Raw genomic sequence first — 13,059 nt, forward strand, 5'->3', positions numbered from 1 at the left:
AAAGCATAACTTTTTTTCCTATTTGTGACCATTTTGCTGGTGGAACCATTTGAATACATTAATTTTAATATTTAAACTTGCTGGGAACACTTTCTCATGGAGATGTACAAGCTGTTATGGCAAATGGTTTGCTTTGGACTAATGAGCCAGCTCCAAGTGGCATTTGGTGGGGAGGGGAGGTGAGATTCAGGCGGGGGGAGACTTGGAGACATAGTGATTTGTCTGTCCACTTTAACAAGATTTATTAGTAGTGTGTAAAACATGTTTCAGCTTTTCTCCCCCCCTCAACTCTATAAATATAGTTGTCGATGTGTGACATAACCCAGGCCACAATAATAGACTCCACCAAGCCAGAAGCAATCTAATTCGGAGCTAGAAAGCAAGAGGCTTGCTTAGAAATTAATACAATGAGACAATGATAGAGGACATGGGTGAGTGGCCTTTACTATGCGGGATCGGTCATTATTCTTCAGTACCTTCAGTGCTTTACTAAAGTTATGGGGGAAAATTAGTTCCTGTGTTACTAAGTGAATTGTTTGGCACACAGTAAGCATAAAGAAGAGGTGACCCGAATAGAATTGATTTTGTATGCTGATGAACACTTGAACATAATTCTGTTTTTAGATGTAATACACAATCTTGTTGATCATGAATCATGATTGTCGTTAGAGTTTGTTTTATGTCTGTGAGGGACAGCAATGGGGAGGTCAATGGAGTGTGGCAAGGGAATTTGGTTTTTGTTGTTTTTGTTTTAGTAAATGCTGAGTTGATTCTACTTGTTGCAGAGATTAAATGGGTACTATTATTTAGTTAGAAAGTATGTTAATGTAAAAACAATTTACAACCAACCTACATTTTCTTGAGTCTCTAGAGATCATCAGTTGAATGCTTGCAAGGCACTGTTTTGAGTACAGTAATACTAAAGAGGGTATTAAAACAGTCTCTGCCTTCAAGGAACGTTTATAAGGTAATTGGAGAGAAGAAATACACATAAACACCTACATACATAGATACGTGTGTACACACCCAGATAAATAACCAAACAAATAGCATTTGGTAAGAATCAGATATTCATACAGTTATCTGGAGTTCAGAGGAGGGAAGTGAACTGATCTTGGAGGAAAGGCTAGACCACACAGGGTAGAAAGGGCAGCCAGGCAAAGGTGTAAGAGTCTGATATAATGATCGAGGATGCATTCCTTCACACAACACTTTGCCTGAACTTCAGCAGATTGTGACTTGTTGGATTTAATTTCTGAGGCTCTTTGATGTATTGATTTTTAAAACAGATCTGGTGCTTTTCCACAGACAAGCCAGCTAGTGGCGCTTCCAAACCTCTATCCCACCAAGACTCCCTGTGACCAGTGTCCCAAGCAGAGGTGACCATGCTACAAATGGCACTTCGGGGGGAAAGTTTATAGGTCCCTCTAGAAGAAAACAAAAAGCCACAACTCCTATAATCCTGACCATCTATGTGCCTGCCACTCTGTAAAGGCTCACCCTCGCCCCGCCATATTATATACCGTATATTACTATTAGTCTTACAACGGGCATAGTCTGCTAGTGGCTCCATTTTACCGTTGGGGAAAGAGAGGCATAGAGAAGCGAAGTAACTTGTCTGCACAGCTAGTCAAGGCTGGAACAGAATTCACATTCAGACAGTCTGGTTTCAGAGTCAGAGCTCTTCAAGATAGCAAATAACAACAATAAAAAACTCAAACAAAAATCAAAGCGCGCAGGCGCGCGCGCCAGCATTAAACCCCGGGCTGGTGAAAGAATTGATGCAACCGTTTGCTTCCTTTACAGCGACATTCCTCTCGCCTAATTTTATATGCCTTCAATACATACATACATACATACATACAACAGCCACAGAACTAAGAGTGAGACAGTTTTAGAGCAACATTGCACTGTGCTTTGGTATCGCTTGCCTCCACAAAGCGGAGTCAAAGAAACCAAACCCACAGAAATTGTCTTTGCATACACGCTGAGTACCTTGCTCGGCAAGGTGAAAGAAACCTAAATCGGTGTGAGTGGATGTGAACAGTGGACGTGGGGGAAAGGGTTAAGATTGTGTGCTGCAACTCGGTCGAGTTTCAGAAAGTTCTCTGGGGAGCCCAACTGCTGCGTCCCTTCGCGACCCTGCCTGCGAGGCCGACTGTAACAGGATGCTGGGACTCGAGGCGCTCGCCCCTTGCTTTGTGCGAAGCAAAAGAACCAATAAGGAGCGAGGCAAAAATTGGGTGCAGTAAACCCGAAAAGGGGGCCAGGAGGCCCGCGGGAAGAGCGGGGGAGGAGAGAGGGAGGAGCGGGGAGGGCCGAGCGCGGAGGAGGCCGGCGCTGAGCGCCAGCGGCGCCCCTGACAGAAAAGGGGGAAGCCTGGGGGAGCGGGCCTCGGCGCGGAGGGGCCGGCGCGGGGAGGCGGGCGCCAGGCGGGGGTTTGCCGGGCCGCCGCGCGTGACGTAGCGCCGGGCAGGGCGTTATCAGCTGCGGGGCCGCGGCGAGGGACGCGCGGCGACAGCGGACGGCGCCGCCCGACCCCGGACGGCGGCAGCCCGCGGCCGCGAGCGGGTCCTGAGCGTCTCTGGCTGTCGCCCCGTCGCCGTGCCCCGTCTCAGGGCGGCATGAGCCCTCGGCCGCAGCCCTAGCGCCCGCTCCTCCGCCCGGGCGGCCCGGCTGCGGTGACGGGTGCTCGCTGCGAGGGTGGGGGCCATGAAGCCGAGTGCGGCCGGGACGGCGAGGGAGCTGGAGCCGCAGGCGCCGGCCCGGGGCGAGCAGCGCGCGGGGGAGCCCGAGGGGCGCTGGCGGGAGAAGGGCGAGGCGGACACGGAGCGGCAGCGCACCCGGGAGCGGCAGGAGGCCACGCTGGCCGGGCTGGCGGAGCTGGAGTACCTGCGCCAGCGCCAAGAGCTGCTGGTTCGGGGCGCCCTGCGTGGCGCCGGGGGCTCGGGACTCGCTGCGCCCCGCGCTGGGGAGCTGCCGGCGGAGGCGGCGCAACGCAGCCGCCTGGAGGAGAAGTTCTTGGAGGAGAATATCTTGCTGCTGCGGAAGCAATTGGTAGGTCGTGCCTGGAGGTAGGGGCACGGCTGTCCCTGCACAGGGGCTGGGATTCGGGCAGGTGGTCTGGGGGTGGGCGCGAGGGTGCCTCCGGCTGGGGGGACTCTCCCGGTTCCGGGACTCCCATTCCTGCGTGGGCCGCCGGCGCCCACGCGTTTCTGGCGTGTGCCCGCTTTGTGTCAGGTGAGGGGCTGGCGACCCCGCGCGGATTGCCGGGAGGGGGTGGCAGCGCTCCCCTCCTGGCGCTGCCTTCGGGGTTCTTGGAGTCGCCTGGTTGTAACCTTCAACCTCTCTAGTTGGACGAATGCAACGCGCTCTCCCCGAATGTTTGCAAACCTTCCTTTAAAATAACCATTTCATTTGGAGCTCTGAGCTTCGTGTCCTCCCGCCGAGAGGGGACAAAAGCCGAGGAGGGGGCTTGTGGCGAGGTTAACTGTCCGATGCTGGATTTTACGATTACGCGGAAGCGCACGTAGGGAGCCCTGCCCCTCCCAGGGCTCTCGGCCTGCCAGATTTTGCCTGAGCTGCTACTTGATTTCAAATAGAAGCCCTTTGTATGAGGCAGCGAAAACACGCAAATGATAGAAATTTGGCTGGAGAGAGTGCCCCGTCCTCTCGTATTTTATGTGACGGGTGGTGGAGGTGGGAGAGAGAGAACCTGCTCTTAGGCAACATTTATCTTACTGGATTTCCGTCAGTGTCTCATTCTATGCCATCTGCATTAATGGGGAAGAAAAAGAACTTTGGCGCTTAATGTATTGATGAACAGCTTTTGACCCCGCCTCAGAATAATGGCGGCAGCTTTGTTATGGTGACTTCAAAAATGTAGTTTTGAAAACAGAGAGGAAAAAAAATCTTTTTCTGACCATGTGATACTGTCTGAAACTAGACACATGCTAGATAATGTTCCTCCTACAATAGTGAACACAGGTGATGCCATGTAGTTATTTGTCAAGGGGTTTCTTGTATTATCTCTTTTCAGATAATTTTTCTCTCTCCTCTCTCCCTTTTTCTCTCCAGCATCAAAGTGCTTTTACTTTGGTTCATTTTTCCTAAAGAAACTCATTCTAGCAAACATGCATATATGGTTTTGTCTACAAGCTTTTTAAATCAAAGGTCAGACAGGAGGAATAATATTCCTATGCATCTATTTTTTTAAAGATGTATCCTGGTTTGTGCACTACCTTTTTGGCATTTTACTGGTTTTTTTTTGGTAGCAGACCAGATTTGTGTGTAATGTGGATTTGAGTCAATTCTTGCTGGTTATGCCTGGTCATTGACATTTTATGCAGTCTTGTACGATAGCACCTTTTTCTCTTCACGAGTTTCAAGATTGTGAGTGGCACATTCCTGTTGTCCCCTGGAGGGGAGCAAGGCAGCATGTCAGGAGAATTTCAGTCCAGTCAGTGTTTGTGGCACTCTTTTCATTTGTAGACTTGGCATTCATGATTTGAACCAGATGCCTTTTTAGTTCTTTTGCTTTCCCAGCAGTAGGAAGCACTAGGTGGCGGTGTGAGTTAGCACTACAGATCCGTCACCTTTGGAAACCCGAGTTGAATTCAAATCTTGATGGACGTTCCCTTGAGGGTTTTGGATTTTGCCAGCTCACATTATACTTGGCACTGGCTATTAGTATTAGTTTCTCACTTTCAAAGGCCCTAAGACTGATTAAACCCCACAAAGCAACTAATAGAAAACAAAACTCTGGGACATTTGGCCAGAAAATCTCACCTAAGTAAGAGTATAGTATATTGTAGGAAATATCTTACACCCTGACTTCAAATTAAAGAGTCTACTGTGAAGTATGGTTTTGTAAAAAATTGGTTGTATGCAGAGGGTTAAAAAAAAATGCTTTTCTGGGGCGCCTGGGTGGCTCAGTCCTTAAGCGTCTGCCTTCGGCTTGGGTCATGATCCCGGGGTCCTGGGATCGAGCCCCACATCGGGCCCCACATCAGGCTCCCTGCTCGGCACGAAGCCTGCTTCTCCCTCTCCCACTCCCCCTGCTCGTGTTTCCTCTCTTGCTGTCTCTCTCTCTGTCAAATAAATAAAATCTTTTTAAAAAATTAAAAAAAAAAGCTTTTCTTATCCTCACCTATAAAAAGCGAGTTTGTATATATTCGTTTATACAAAAAGCAAGTCCTGTTTTATGAAGAAACTTTATAGCACCACAAAATCTAAGAAAGTAAAACGAAACATAGGAAATATTCTTGAAGTTTGTTTTTTTTTAAATTTCAGGTCATCCAGTAAAATTTTGGTTTTGGAAGATTTAGTGAACTCTTCAAATGGTAATCTGAATACTGAGAGCAGGCTTTCTGGTTCTTTGTGACCAAAAATGTGTTCATTTTTCCTTTCTGTGTTTCTTCCTAATCAGAATTGTTTGAGGAGAAGAGATGCTGGTTTGTTGAATCAGTTGCAAGAACTTGACAAGCAGATAAGTGACCTGAGACTAGATGTAGAAAAGACATCTGAAGAGCACCTGGAGACAGACAGTCGGCCCAGCTCAGGTGAGTGTGTGAGCACAAGGACAGAATTCTGCACTCAAGTTCTACTTCAGCCCCCTGGGTTTAGCATTCCCAGACCTGCAAATGGCAATGGAGTTTGTTTCTAGGGCAGAGAGAATTAAAAAAAAAAAGCAGTCTGCCATTCAGTTGTATGAGAGGGAAATAAAACCAGATGACAAAATTTTTAATAATGAGATTGATCTGACTGGAGTCCCCTGAGTTTAAAAATAAAAGCTTCTATTCAAATTTCTGGAAGAGCAGTCCTCCTTTGAAACTTGAGAAAGTCAGAACTGGGCTAGAAAATTAGTCACACTTCAACTTCCTGAGACCACTTCAAAAGTTTTTTTTTTTTTTCCTTTTAAGCCATTTGGCTCCTTAAATAGATTTGTTTTTTTCTTCAAATTATTCCTTCTGAGACGTTCATGATAAAGTTGAGGCTTTGACAGATCTAAGTCTCTTTCCTTGCCCATCTTTAAAGGTGGGGTCAAGGAGGGCGGTCGATTTGAGGGTGAGAGTAACTTTGAAATGTATCCATAGATATGGGCTTTTGCCTTTTCCTCAGAATCGCTTGAAATAAAACCATACAGTCACAGTGCTAAATCCAGTGAACCAAAATTGACCCCCCCCACCAAAACCTCCCTTTCCTCCCTTTCCTAGTTGATTAACCCTTTTCCTTTTAAGCACAAATGTGTACTATTGCTTGACATGATCTTAGTTCCAAATGGTGTTTTTATTTGTAGGGTTTTATGAGCTGAGTGATGGGGCTTCAGGATCCCTTTCCAATTCCTCTAACTCGGTCTTCAGTGAGTGTTTATCCAGTTGTCATTCCAGTACCTGCTTTTGCAGCCCCTTGGAGGCAACCTTGACGATCTCCGATGGTTGCCCCAAATCTGCAGGTAAGACTTTTTAGCATTGATAGACATTTTTTTTAAAAGATTTTATTTATTTATTTGACAGAGAGAGAGACAGCGAGAGAGGGACCACAAGCAGGGGGAGTGGGAGAAGGAGAAGCAGGCTTCCCGCCGAGCAGGGAGCCCGATGTGGGGCTCAATCCCAGGACCCTGGGATCATGACCTGAGCCAAAGGCAGATGCTTAATGACTGAGCCACCCCGGCGCCCCTTGATAGACATTTTTAATTGGAAGGGGTCAAAGGCTCCTAAAGATTATCTAGCTTCAACCCCTTCTATTGATAGAAAAACAGAAGGTCCGAGAATTTCATCAACGTGTTACATTTCATGACATAGTTGATCTAGAACCACGATGACCACTATTCAAGTCCTCTTTGGGGACCAGTTAGCTGATGGTGGCAAGATAGCTTATCTTTAGAAATCCTGTCCCAATATTACAGATCTTGGGCTCTGTTTGTGAGCCTTTGCCGTTAGTTTAACTTGTTTGCATTTTCTCTTGAAAACCACTTTGGATGTTTTTTTCTTCTTTTAATCATTTAAAGCTCAAACTTACACTAAGTTAAATATATCTGTCAGACTGATTGGCACTTCAGGGAGCAGTGGCCCCTCCAGGTTCTCCACAATGTCTTGCCGATGGCAGCTGTCTTTTCTTCTAGCAGGTGGGTGGGGTGAGATTCCCCTGGGCCATGTGCCACTGTTCCCCATTTTGGGTTATCATTGCAGTGACCTCCAGAGAGAGTCATGCTGTTGTTGGTATTGGAAGAGTTTCTGCATTTCCACTGTATGTCACACACTGTACCGAATGCTCTGCATACATTTATCTCCTTTGAATCCTCCCAGTAGTTCTGCAGGGTATGCAGCTATCCTTAGCTCCATTTTATGTCTCAGAAAAATGAGGTCCAGTGAGGTTAGGTTAATTGTTTAAGGTTATATAGCTAGTGAGTGGCAGAGGCAGGATTCATGCTCGGGACTAACTGCCAGGTCCAAGTTTTTTCCACCACACCCAGGGAATTCAGAAATTGCTGTGTTCGACCTTCTCACTGAACAGAGGAGGAATTTGGTTTTATAAAAACAGTTTGTCAGAGGCTCCTCATTTGCTGAATGGCAGAGTTGTTGCTGAAACTTGGGACTCCTTGCGTAGTTCTGCTTTATTGTGGTTCCTCAGAAGAGCAGAGAAAACATGGAGAGGAGCTGTAGGTGCACAAGTCATTGCACTCTCGGTTGGTCTGTGTCCTCCACTTCAGTGGAAAGGCTGAATTTTCGAGATCTGAGCAATGCAAACGTAATGCCACACAACTGAGGCCGCTAACTGGCTGGTTTCTTTGTGTTTGTACTGTGTGCTGTCAGCAGCAATCATTTGGGGAAGCACAAATCTGTGTTATCTAGAGTGTCTAGGCCTCAAGTTCATTGGTAATTGCTCCCCTTCACTCTGCAGATCTGGTTTCAGAGCGAAGCTTTAAAACCCATCAAAGGCGCTTTGGTATAGGTTTTCCTTGAAGACAGACCCCTCATCTCCCAAATGCCACATCTTCACATAATTGAGACAGTTGTACTGGGCCTTGGGGACTGAGAGGTCTGTCTTGTTCCTTAACTCTAAGTAGGGAACAGGGACAGAATGGTAAAGTGTAGGTACATGTAGGGCCGTGCTTAAAGGTAGGGTGAAGATAGAGTAGTGGAGGAAGAGGGATGGGCAACGATATTAGGTAGAAAGGTTTCCCTTTCTTACAATTAGCTATTTATTAGGAGTGGAGGTGGAGGGGGTAAGGACACAGCACTTTTACTTTATAATAATCTTTTCTTTACAAATGAATCATAGCATTTCTGGGTCCAGAATGTATTTTTCCCCAGGATTGCTAATTATCATTGAAAGTCATGGAGCTTTCCCTTAAATTAAGCAATTTACATAGACTCTGGCACATAGTAGGTTTTTAATATTTGAGTGAGTAAATATAATACGGGATATATTAGTGATAAAAACTTTGATTTTCCTTAGCTGAAGTTCATTAAAGGCACTTGCTATTTATAATAGTCACCAAGGTAAGACATCAAAATCATTTAATTAAGCAAGAAAGCTTGATTTCTTTGTATTTTGGCATCTACATTTTTGAGATGTGGAAAATTTATTCATTAATACTACAACTCAATCTTTTAAAACCTTATCAAGAATTCCTTCCTATTTAAAAATATTGTTTTCTTTTTTAGTGTCACTATTGAAAGTATAACGTGATTATTATTTATATTTGGTTAGTCTCCATTGAAATTTGATCAGTTTCTTTGAATTTCCAGTTGACAATTATACCAAACATATGTCATTAAGTAGTAGGTCTAAAAAAAAAGAAAATGAGGAGAAAGCTCTCAGAAAGTACAGTTTATCTGCAGTATTTCAAAAGGAAACCAAAAAGAATGATTCAAAAAATGTTTTTTTTCCTAGTTATAAATGCAGTGCATACTTACTGAAAATTTAGAAAATAGGAAATGCAGTAAATGTCCCTTGCTTTCTACACTGCCGTGCTACCGTTGGCATCTTGGTGTGCTTCATCTAAGACTCTTCTCTTTGCATGTATACAGCCAATAAAGTTATAATCATAGTCTGGCATTATATCATGATTTTCACTAAACTTTAAAGGATTTTCCCCATATTATTCAGTAGTTTAAAAGTATTTTTAACCGCTGAATACTCTTCCTTCAGAGGATATATCATTTCTTGCTACACATTTCTTTGTTAAATATTTCTTCCCTCATCTAGTAGTATGGACTGTATGTAAAAGAGTATAGTAGCTTCTAGGAATAGTTGTGGATTCTTTAGCATTCTCTATCTGAATTCGTTTTCATAGAAATTGGCCCGCGTCAAGCCGGCGCTGACCAATTCAGTTCTTCAGAGTGTACCTTTAAATGTCTTTCAGATCTCATAGGATGGTTGGAATATAAAGAAGGCCACTGTGAAGACCAGGCCTCGGGGGCAGTTTGCCATTCCCAATCCACATCACAATTTAATTCCCTTGGTATCATTGCAGATGTGAATCCCAAGTACCAGTGTGATCTGGTGTCTAAAAACGGGAACGATGTGTATCGCTATCCCAGTCCACTTCATGCCGTGGCGGTGCAGAGCCCCATGTTTCTCCTTTGCCTGACGGGCAACCCTCTGAGGGAAGAGGAGAGGCTTGGTAACCATGCCAGTGACATTTGTGTGGGATCTGAGCTGGACGCCATCAAGACAGACACTGCCTTACCAGCTCCAAGCAGTTTGTGGTCTGCTCCCCATCCATCATCCAGTAAGAAAATGGATGGCTACATTCTGAGCCTGGTCCAGAAAAAAACACACCCTGTAAGGACCAACAAACCAAGAACCAGTGTGAATGCTGACCCCACAAAAGGGCTTCTGAGGAATGGGAGCGTCTGTGTCAGAGTGACTGGGGGTGTCTCACAGGGCAACAGCGGGAACCTTAAGAATTCTAAACAGGTGCTTTTGCCCTCTGGCGGAGTCCCCTCTTTGGACAACGGGACATTCTCCCCACTGAAGCAGTGGTCAAAAGAATCAAAGGCAGAACAAGTGGAAAGCAAGAGGTTGTCCCCGCCGGAGGGCTGCTCGCCAGGCGCTGCCACTGAACTTCCAAGTAAGCATCTGCCCAAAAATGCCAAGGCCGCCTCCCAGGAACACGCTCGGTGTCCCACCGCTGTGACAGGGGAGTCCCCCAAAGACGGCATTCAGGTCCTAGCCGCCTCCCCAAAGGAGAGCCCCGGGAGGGGCCCCGCGCCGCCGCAGGAGAACAAAGTCGTCCAGCCACTGAAAAAGCTGTCCCCGAAAAGCGGCCTGCCGCCTGCCCCTCCAGCAGCGCCCCTTCCCGGCCCGGCTGCGCTGCTGTCTTCCGCTTTCGCCGGGGAAGAGCGGCCGGCGCTGGATTTCAAGAGCGAGGGCTCCTCTTCTCAGAGCCTGGAGGAAGGGCCCCCGGCGAAGGCGCCGTCGGTCCCGGGCCCGCAGGCCGCGGGCGGCCGCCCCCACCGCGGCGCCCGGACCGCGGCCGCCCCGCGGGGCTCGGCCCCGAAGCACCGGGGCGCCCTGGCCCTCCACGGGCCCGACAGCGCGCTGCCCCCCGTGAGGGAGAAGAACCGCGCCGCCGGCAAGAAGTGCCGGTTCCCCGACGACGCGGATACAAATAAGAAACTCAGGAAGGCCTCGTCCCGGGGGAGGAAGGGCGGGGGCGGCCAGGCGGACGCCGGTCTCCCCAGCCGGCCGCCGGGGGCCGGCCACAGGGCCGGGGGCAGGGCGCACGGCCACGGCCGGGAGGCGCTGGTGGCCAAGCCCAAGCACAAGCGAACCGACTCGCGGCGCTGGCGCTCGGCCGCCGAGGTCTCCCTGGAAGAGGCCCTGCGGAGGTCGCGGCGCGGCCGGCGCGAGCACGTGGGCCTGTACCCCGCCGCCGTGCCGCTGCCCTACGCCAGCCCCTATGCGTACGTGGCCAGCGACTCGGAGTACTCGGCCGAGTGCGAGTCGCTCTTCCACTCCACCGTGCTGGACACCAGCGAGGACGAGCGCAGCAACTACACCACCAACTGCTTCGGGGACAGCGAGTCCAGCGTGAGCGAGGGGGAGTTTGCGGGCGACAGCACGAGCTCCAGTGACTCCGAAGAAAGCGGGGGCTTGATCTGGTCCCAGTTTGTCCAGACCCTCCCCATCCAGGCGGTCACAGCCCCAGACCTCCACAGCAACCCCACGAAAACCTTTGTCAAAATTAAGGCTTCGCATAACCTCAAGAAGAAAATCCTCCGCTTCCGGTCGGGCTCGCTGAAACTCATGACGACCGTCTGAGGAACACCACTGGTGGGGCGGGTGGGGCGTTTTCTAGTTTTCTAGAGGAAAAGGTGGCGTCTTATTTTTTGTGTGACAGTTCCACGGAATGTTCTCCTTTTGTTGAGGTAAACCTGAGGTCAGTTGTCTCGTCTTCATCCTGTAGGGACGCTAGTGCCTTTAATGGAAGGTAAAGAGTGTTTTGCTGGCTAGGAGTAAATACTGGGTTTTTAATGGTGGTGATAGTGAATGAATTTTGTGGGATCAGGTGATTTTTATCGGAAAGTCTCCGAGCATCTCTGAAGGCACAGGTTTCGATGTTCGAGTCTTGCTGGGATGGGACCTTTTGATCTGAAGGTCAGGTGGATGGAATTTAGGACATACGTTTGCTTCTTGGTTCTCTCGGGCAGTGTCTCCGCCAGGGTTTTCCTGTTGAGGGGCATCACATACAATTGTGTGAAGTAGATACGACGGACAGTCATTGTTTTCTGTAATTTTTTATATAGTCTCCCTTTCTTAGGTGTATCCCCCATTCTGTTTTCTTCTCACAACTGTTTGGTTTACTGGACTCAGAACTTGAAGACCAGACCCTAAATCCAGAGCTGGTGACCTGGATAGGGAGGCTGGTAATAACCTTAAAAGGATTCACTAAAACTTTCGCCACACTTGGTGCCTAGGCCCTGGATACAGTAACCCTTTTAGGGCCCATTAGCCAACATTTTGATGCCTTTCTCCTCCTCCCTGATTTGCAGCAGATCCAGCCATTTCTTTTGGGAAGGACTTGCCTTTGTGATAAAATTTTGGTCCTTGGGTACTGAGAAATTCACTAATTGAATAACCCTTGGGTGTGACTCCAAGCCCAGAATTGCTCACTGAGCACTGTGCCACCTAAGTATTGGCCCGAACATTTTAGTGCAATCCAGTCCAGATTGGACCACTGACCCTGTCTGGAAGGGCTTTAAAAAAATTTTTTTTTTGTTTTGGTAAACAGTATTGTGTAAAATGGTTTTTTATACCAATATATGCATGTTTTGTGCATGAGTAGTATTTGTTTTGATATTTCTATGGATGTTAAATTACTGTATGATATAAACAGTATGTGTTTTTATATATCATTGTGTAAATTTAATATAACGCATTTTATGCTGTAATAAACAATTTGTTTTACTGCTGTTAAGTTTGTTGTTCGGGTATAAAACCAGCTACACATATAAATCTTGTGCTGATTATTTTGGGATTTCTATTCTAAGCATTAGAATATTTGCAATAGGGGCACCTGGGTGGCTCAGATGGTTAAGCATCTGCCTTCTGCTCAGGTCATGATCTCCAGGTCCTGGGATCGAGCCCCACGTCGGACTCCCAGCTCAGCCAGGAGTCTGCTTCTCCCTCTCCTCTGCCTCTCCTCCGCTTGTGCTTTCTCTGTCTCTCTCCCTCTCAAATGAACAAATAAAATCTTTAAAAAAAAAAAAAAAAAAAAAAAAAAAAAAAAAAAGAATATTTGCAATAATTAAAGCAGGTTTTAGCTGTAGGCTTCGACTGGATGGTGAGTGAACAAATGAGGAAAAGCAAACCACTTCTTTAGAATAGTTAAGGTATTTCTTTAAAATTTAAGGTAAATTTGGTAGGTGTCTTCTAGGGAAAATATTTCTGAGAAGAGTCTTCCCCCTCCCCCAACTTTTCAGTATAAAAAAATTTCTGACATGGAAAAGTTGAAATGATACAACAGTGAACACCTGTGTAGCCGACACCCAGATTTAACAATTGCTAACGATTGCTAACACTTGCTTTAACTCTCTTTACGTATTT

The 13,059-nt window shown here is 47.2% G+C and overlaps 1 protein-coding gene across 2 annotated transcripts; it reads left to right on the plus strand.

Annotated features, from left to right (window-relative positions):
- The first annotated feature begins 2,547 nt into the window (after positions 1–2,547).
- Positions 2,548–12,519, plus strand: DACT1 (dishevelled binding antagonist of beta catenin 1). 2 transcript variants are annotated; one of them, XM_032405211.1, is made up of 4 exons: positions 2,548–3,057; positions 5,429–5,561; positions 6,299–6,454; positions 9,371–12,519. In XM_032405211.1, the coding sequence occupies exons 1-4, from the start codon at positions 2,713–2,715 to the stop codon at positions 11,272–11,274; spliced, it is 2,538 nt and encodes an 845-aa protein (XP_032261102.1). In that variant the 5' UTR covers positions 2,548–2,712; the 3' UTR covers positions 11,275–12,519. The 2 variants fall into 2 exon arrangements, with proteins under 2 accessions (XP_032261102.1, XP_032261103.1); XM_032405212.1 differs by having other exon boundaries at positions 9,482–12,519.
- Positions 12,520–13,059: the final 540 nt, after the last annotated feature.

The sequence above is a fragment of the Phoca vitulina genome, unplaced genomic scaffold (genome assembly GCF_004348235.1).
Source record: "Phoca vitulina isolate PV1807 unplaced genomic scaffold, GSC_HSeal_1.0 scaffold7, whole genome shotgun sequence".
Classification (NCBI taxonomy): Eukaryota; Metazoa; Chordata; class Mammalia; order Carnivora; family Phocidae; genus Phoca; species Phoca vitulina.

Excerpts from the sequence above, each read along its gene's own strand:
- DACT1 (XM_032405211.1), top strand. The coding sequence starts at position 2,713 with ATGAAGCCGAGTGCGGCCGGGACGGCGAGGGAGCTGGAGCCGCAGGCG. Across the intron at positions 3,058-5,428 it reads TGCTGCTGCGGAAGCAATTG|AATTGTTTGAGGAGAAGAGA; the intron begins GTAGGTCGTGCC and ends CTTCCTAATCAG. Across the intron at positions 5,562-6,298 it reads AGACAGTCGGCCCAGCTCAG|GGTTTTATGAGCTGAGTGAT; the intron begins GTGAGTGTGTGA and ends TTTTATTTGTAG.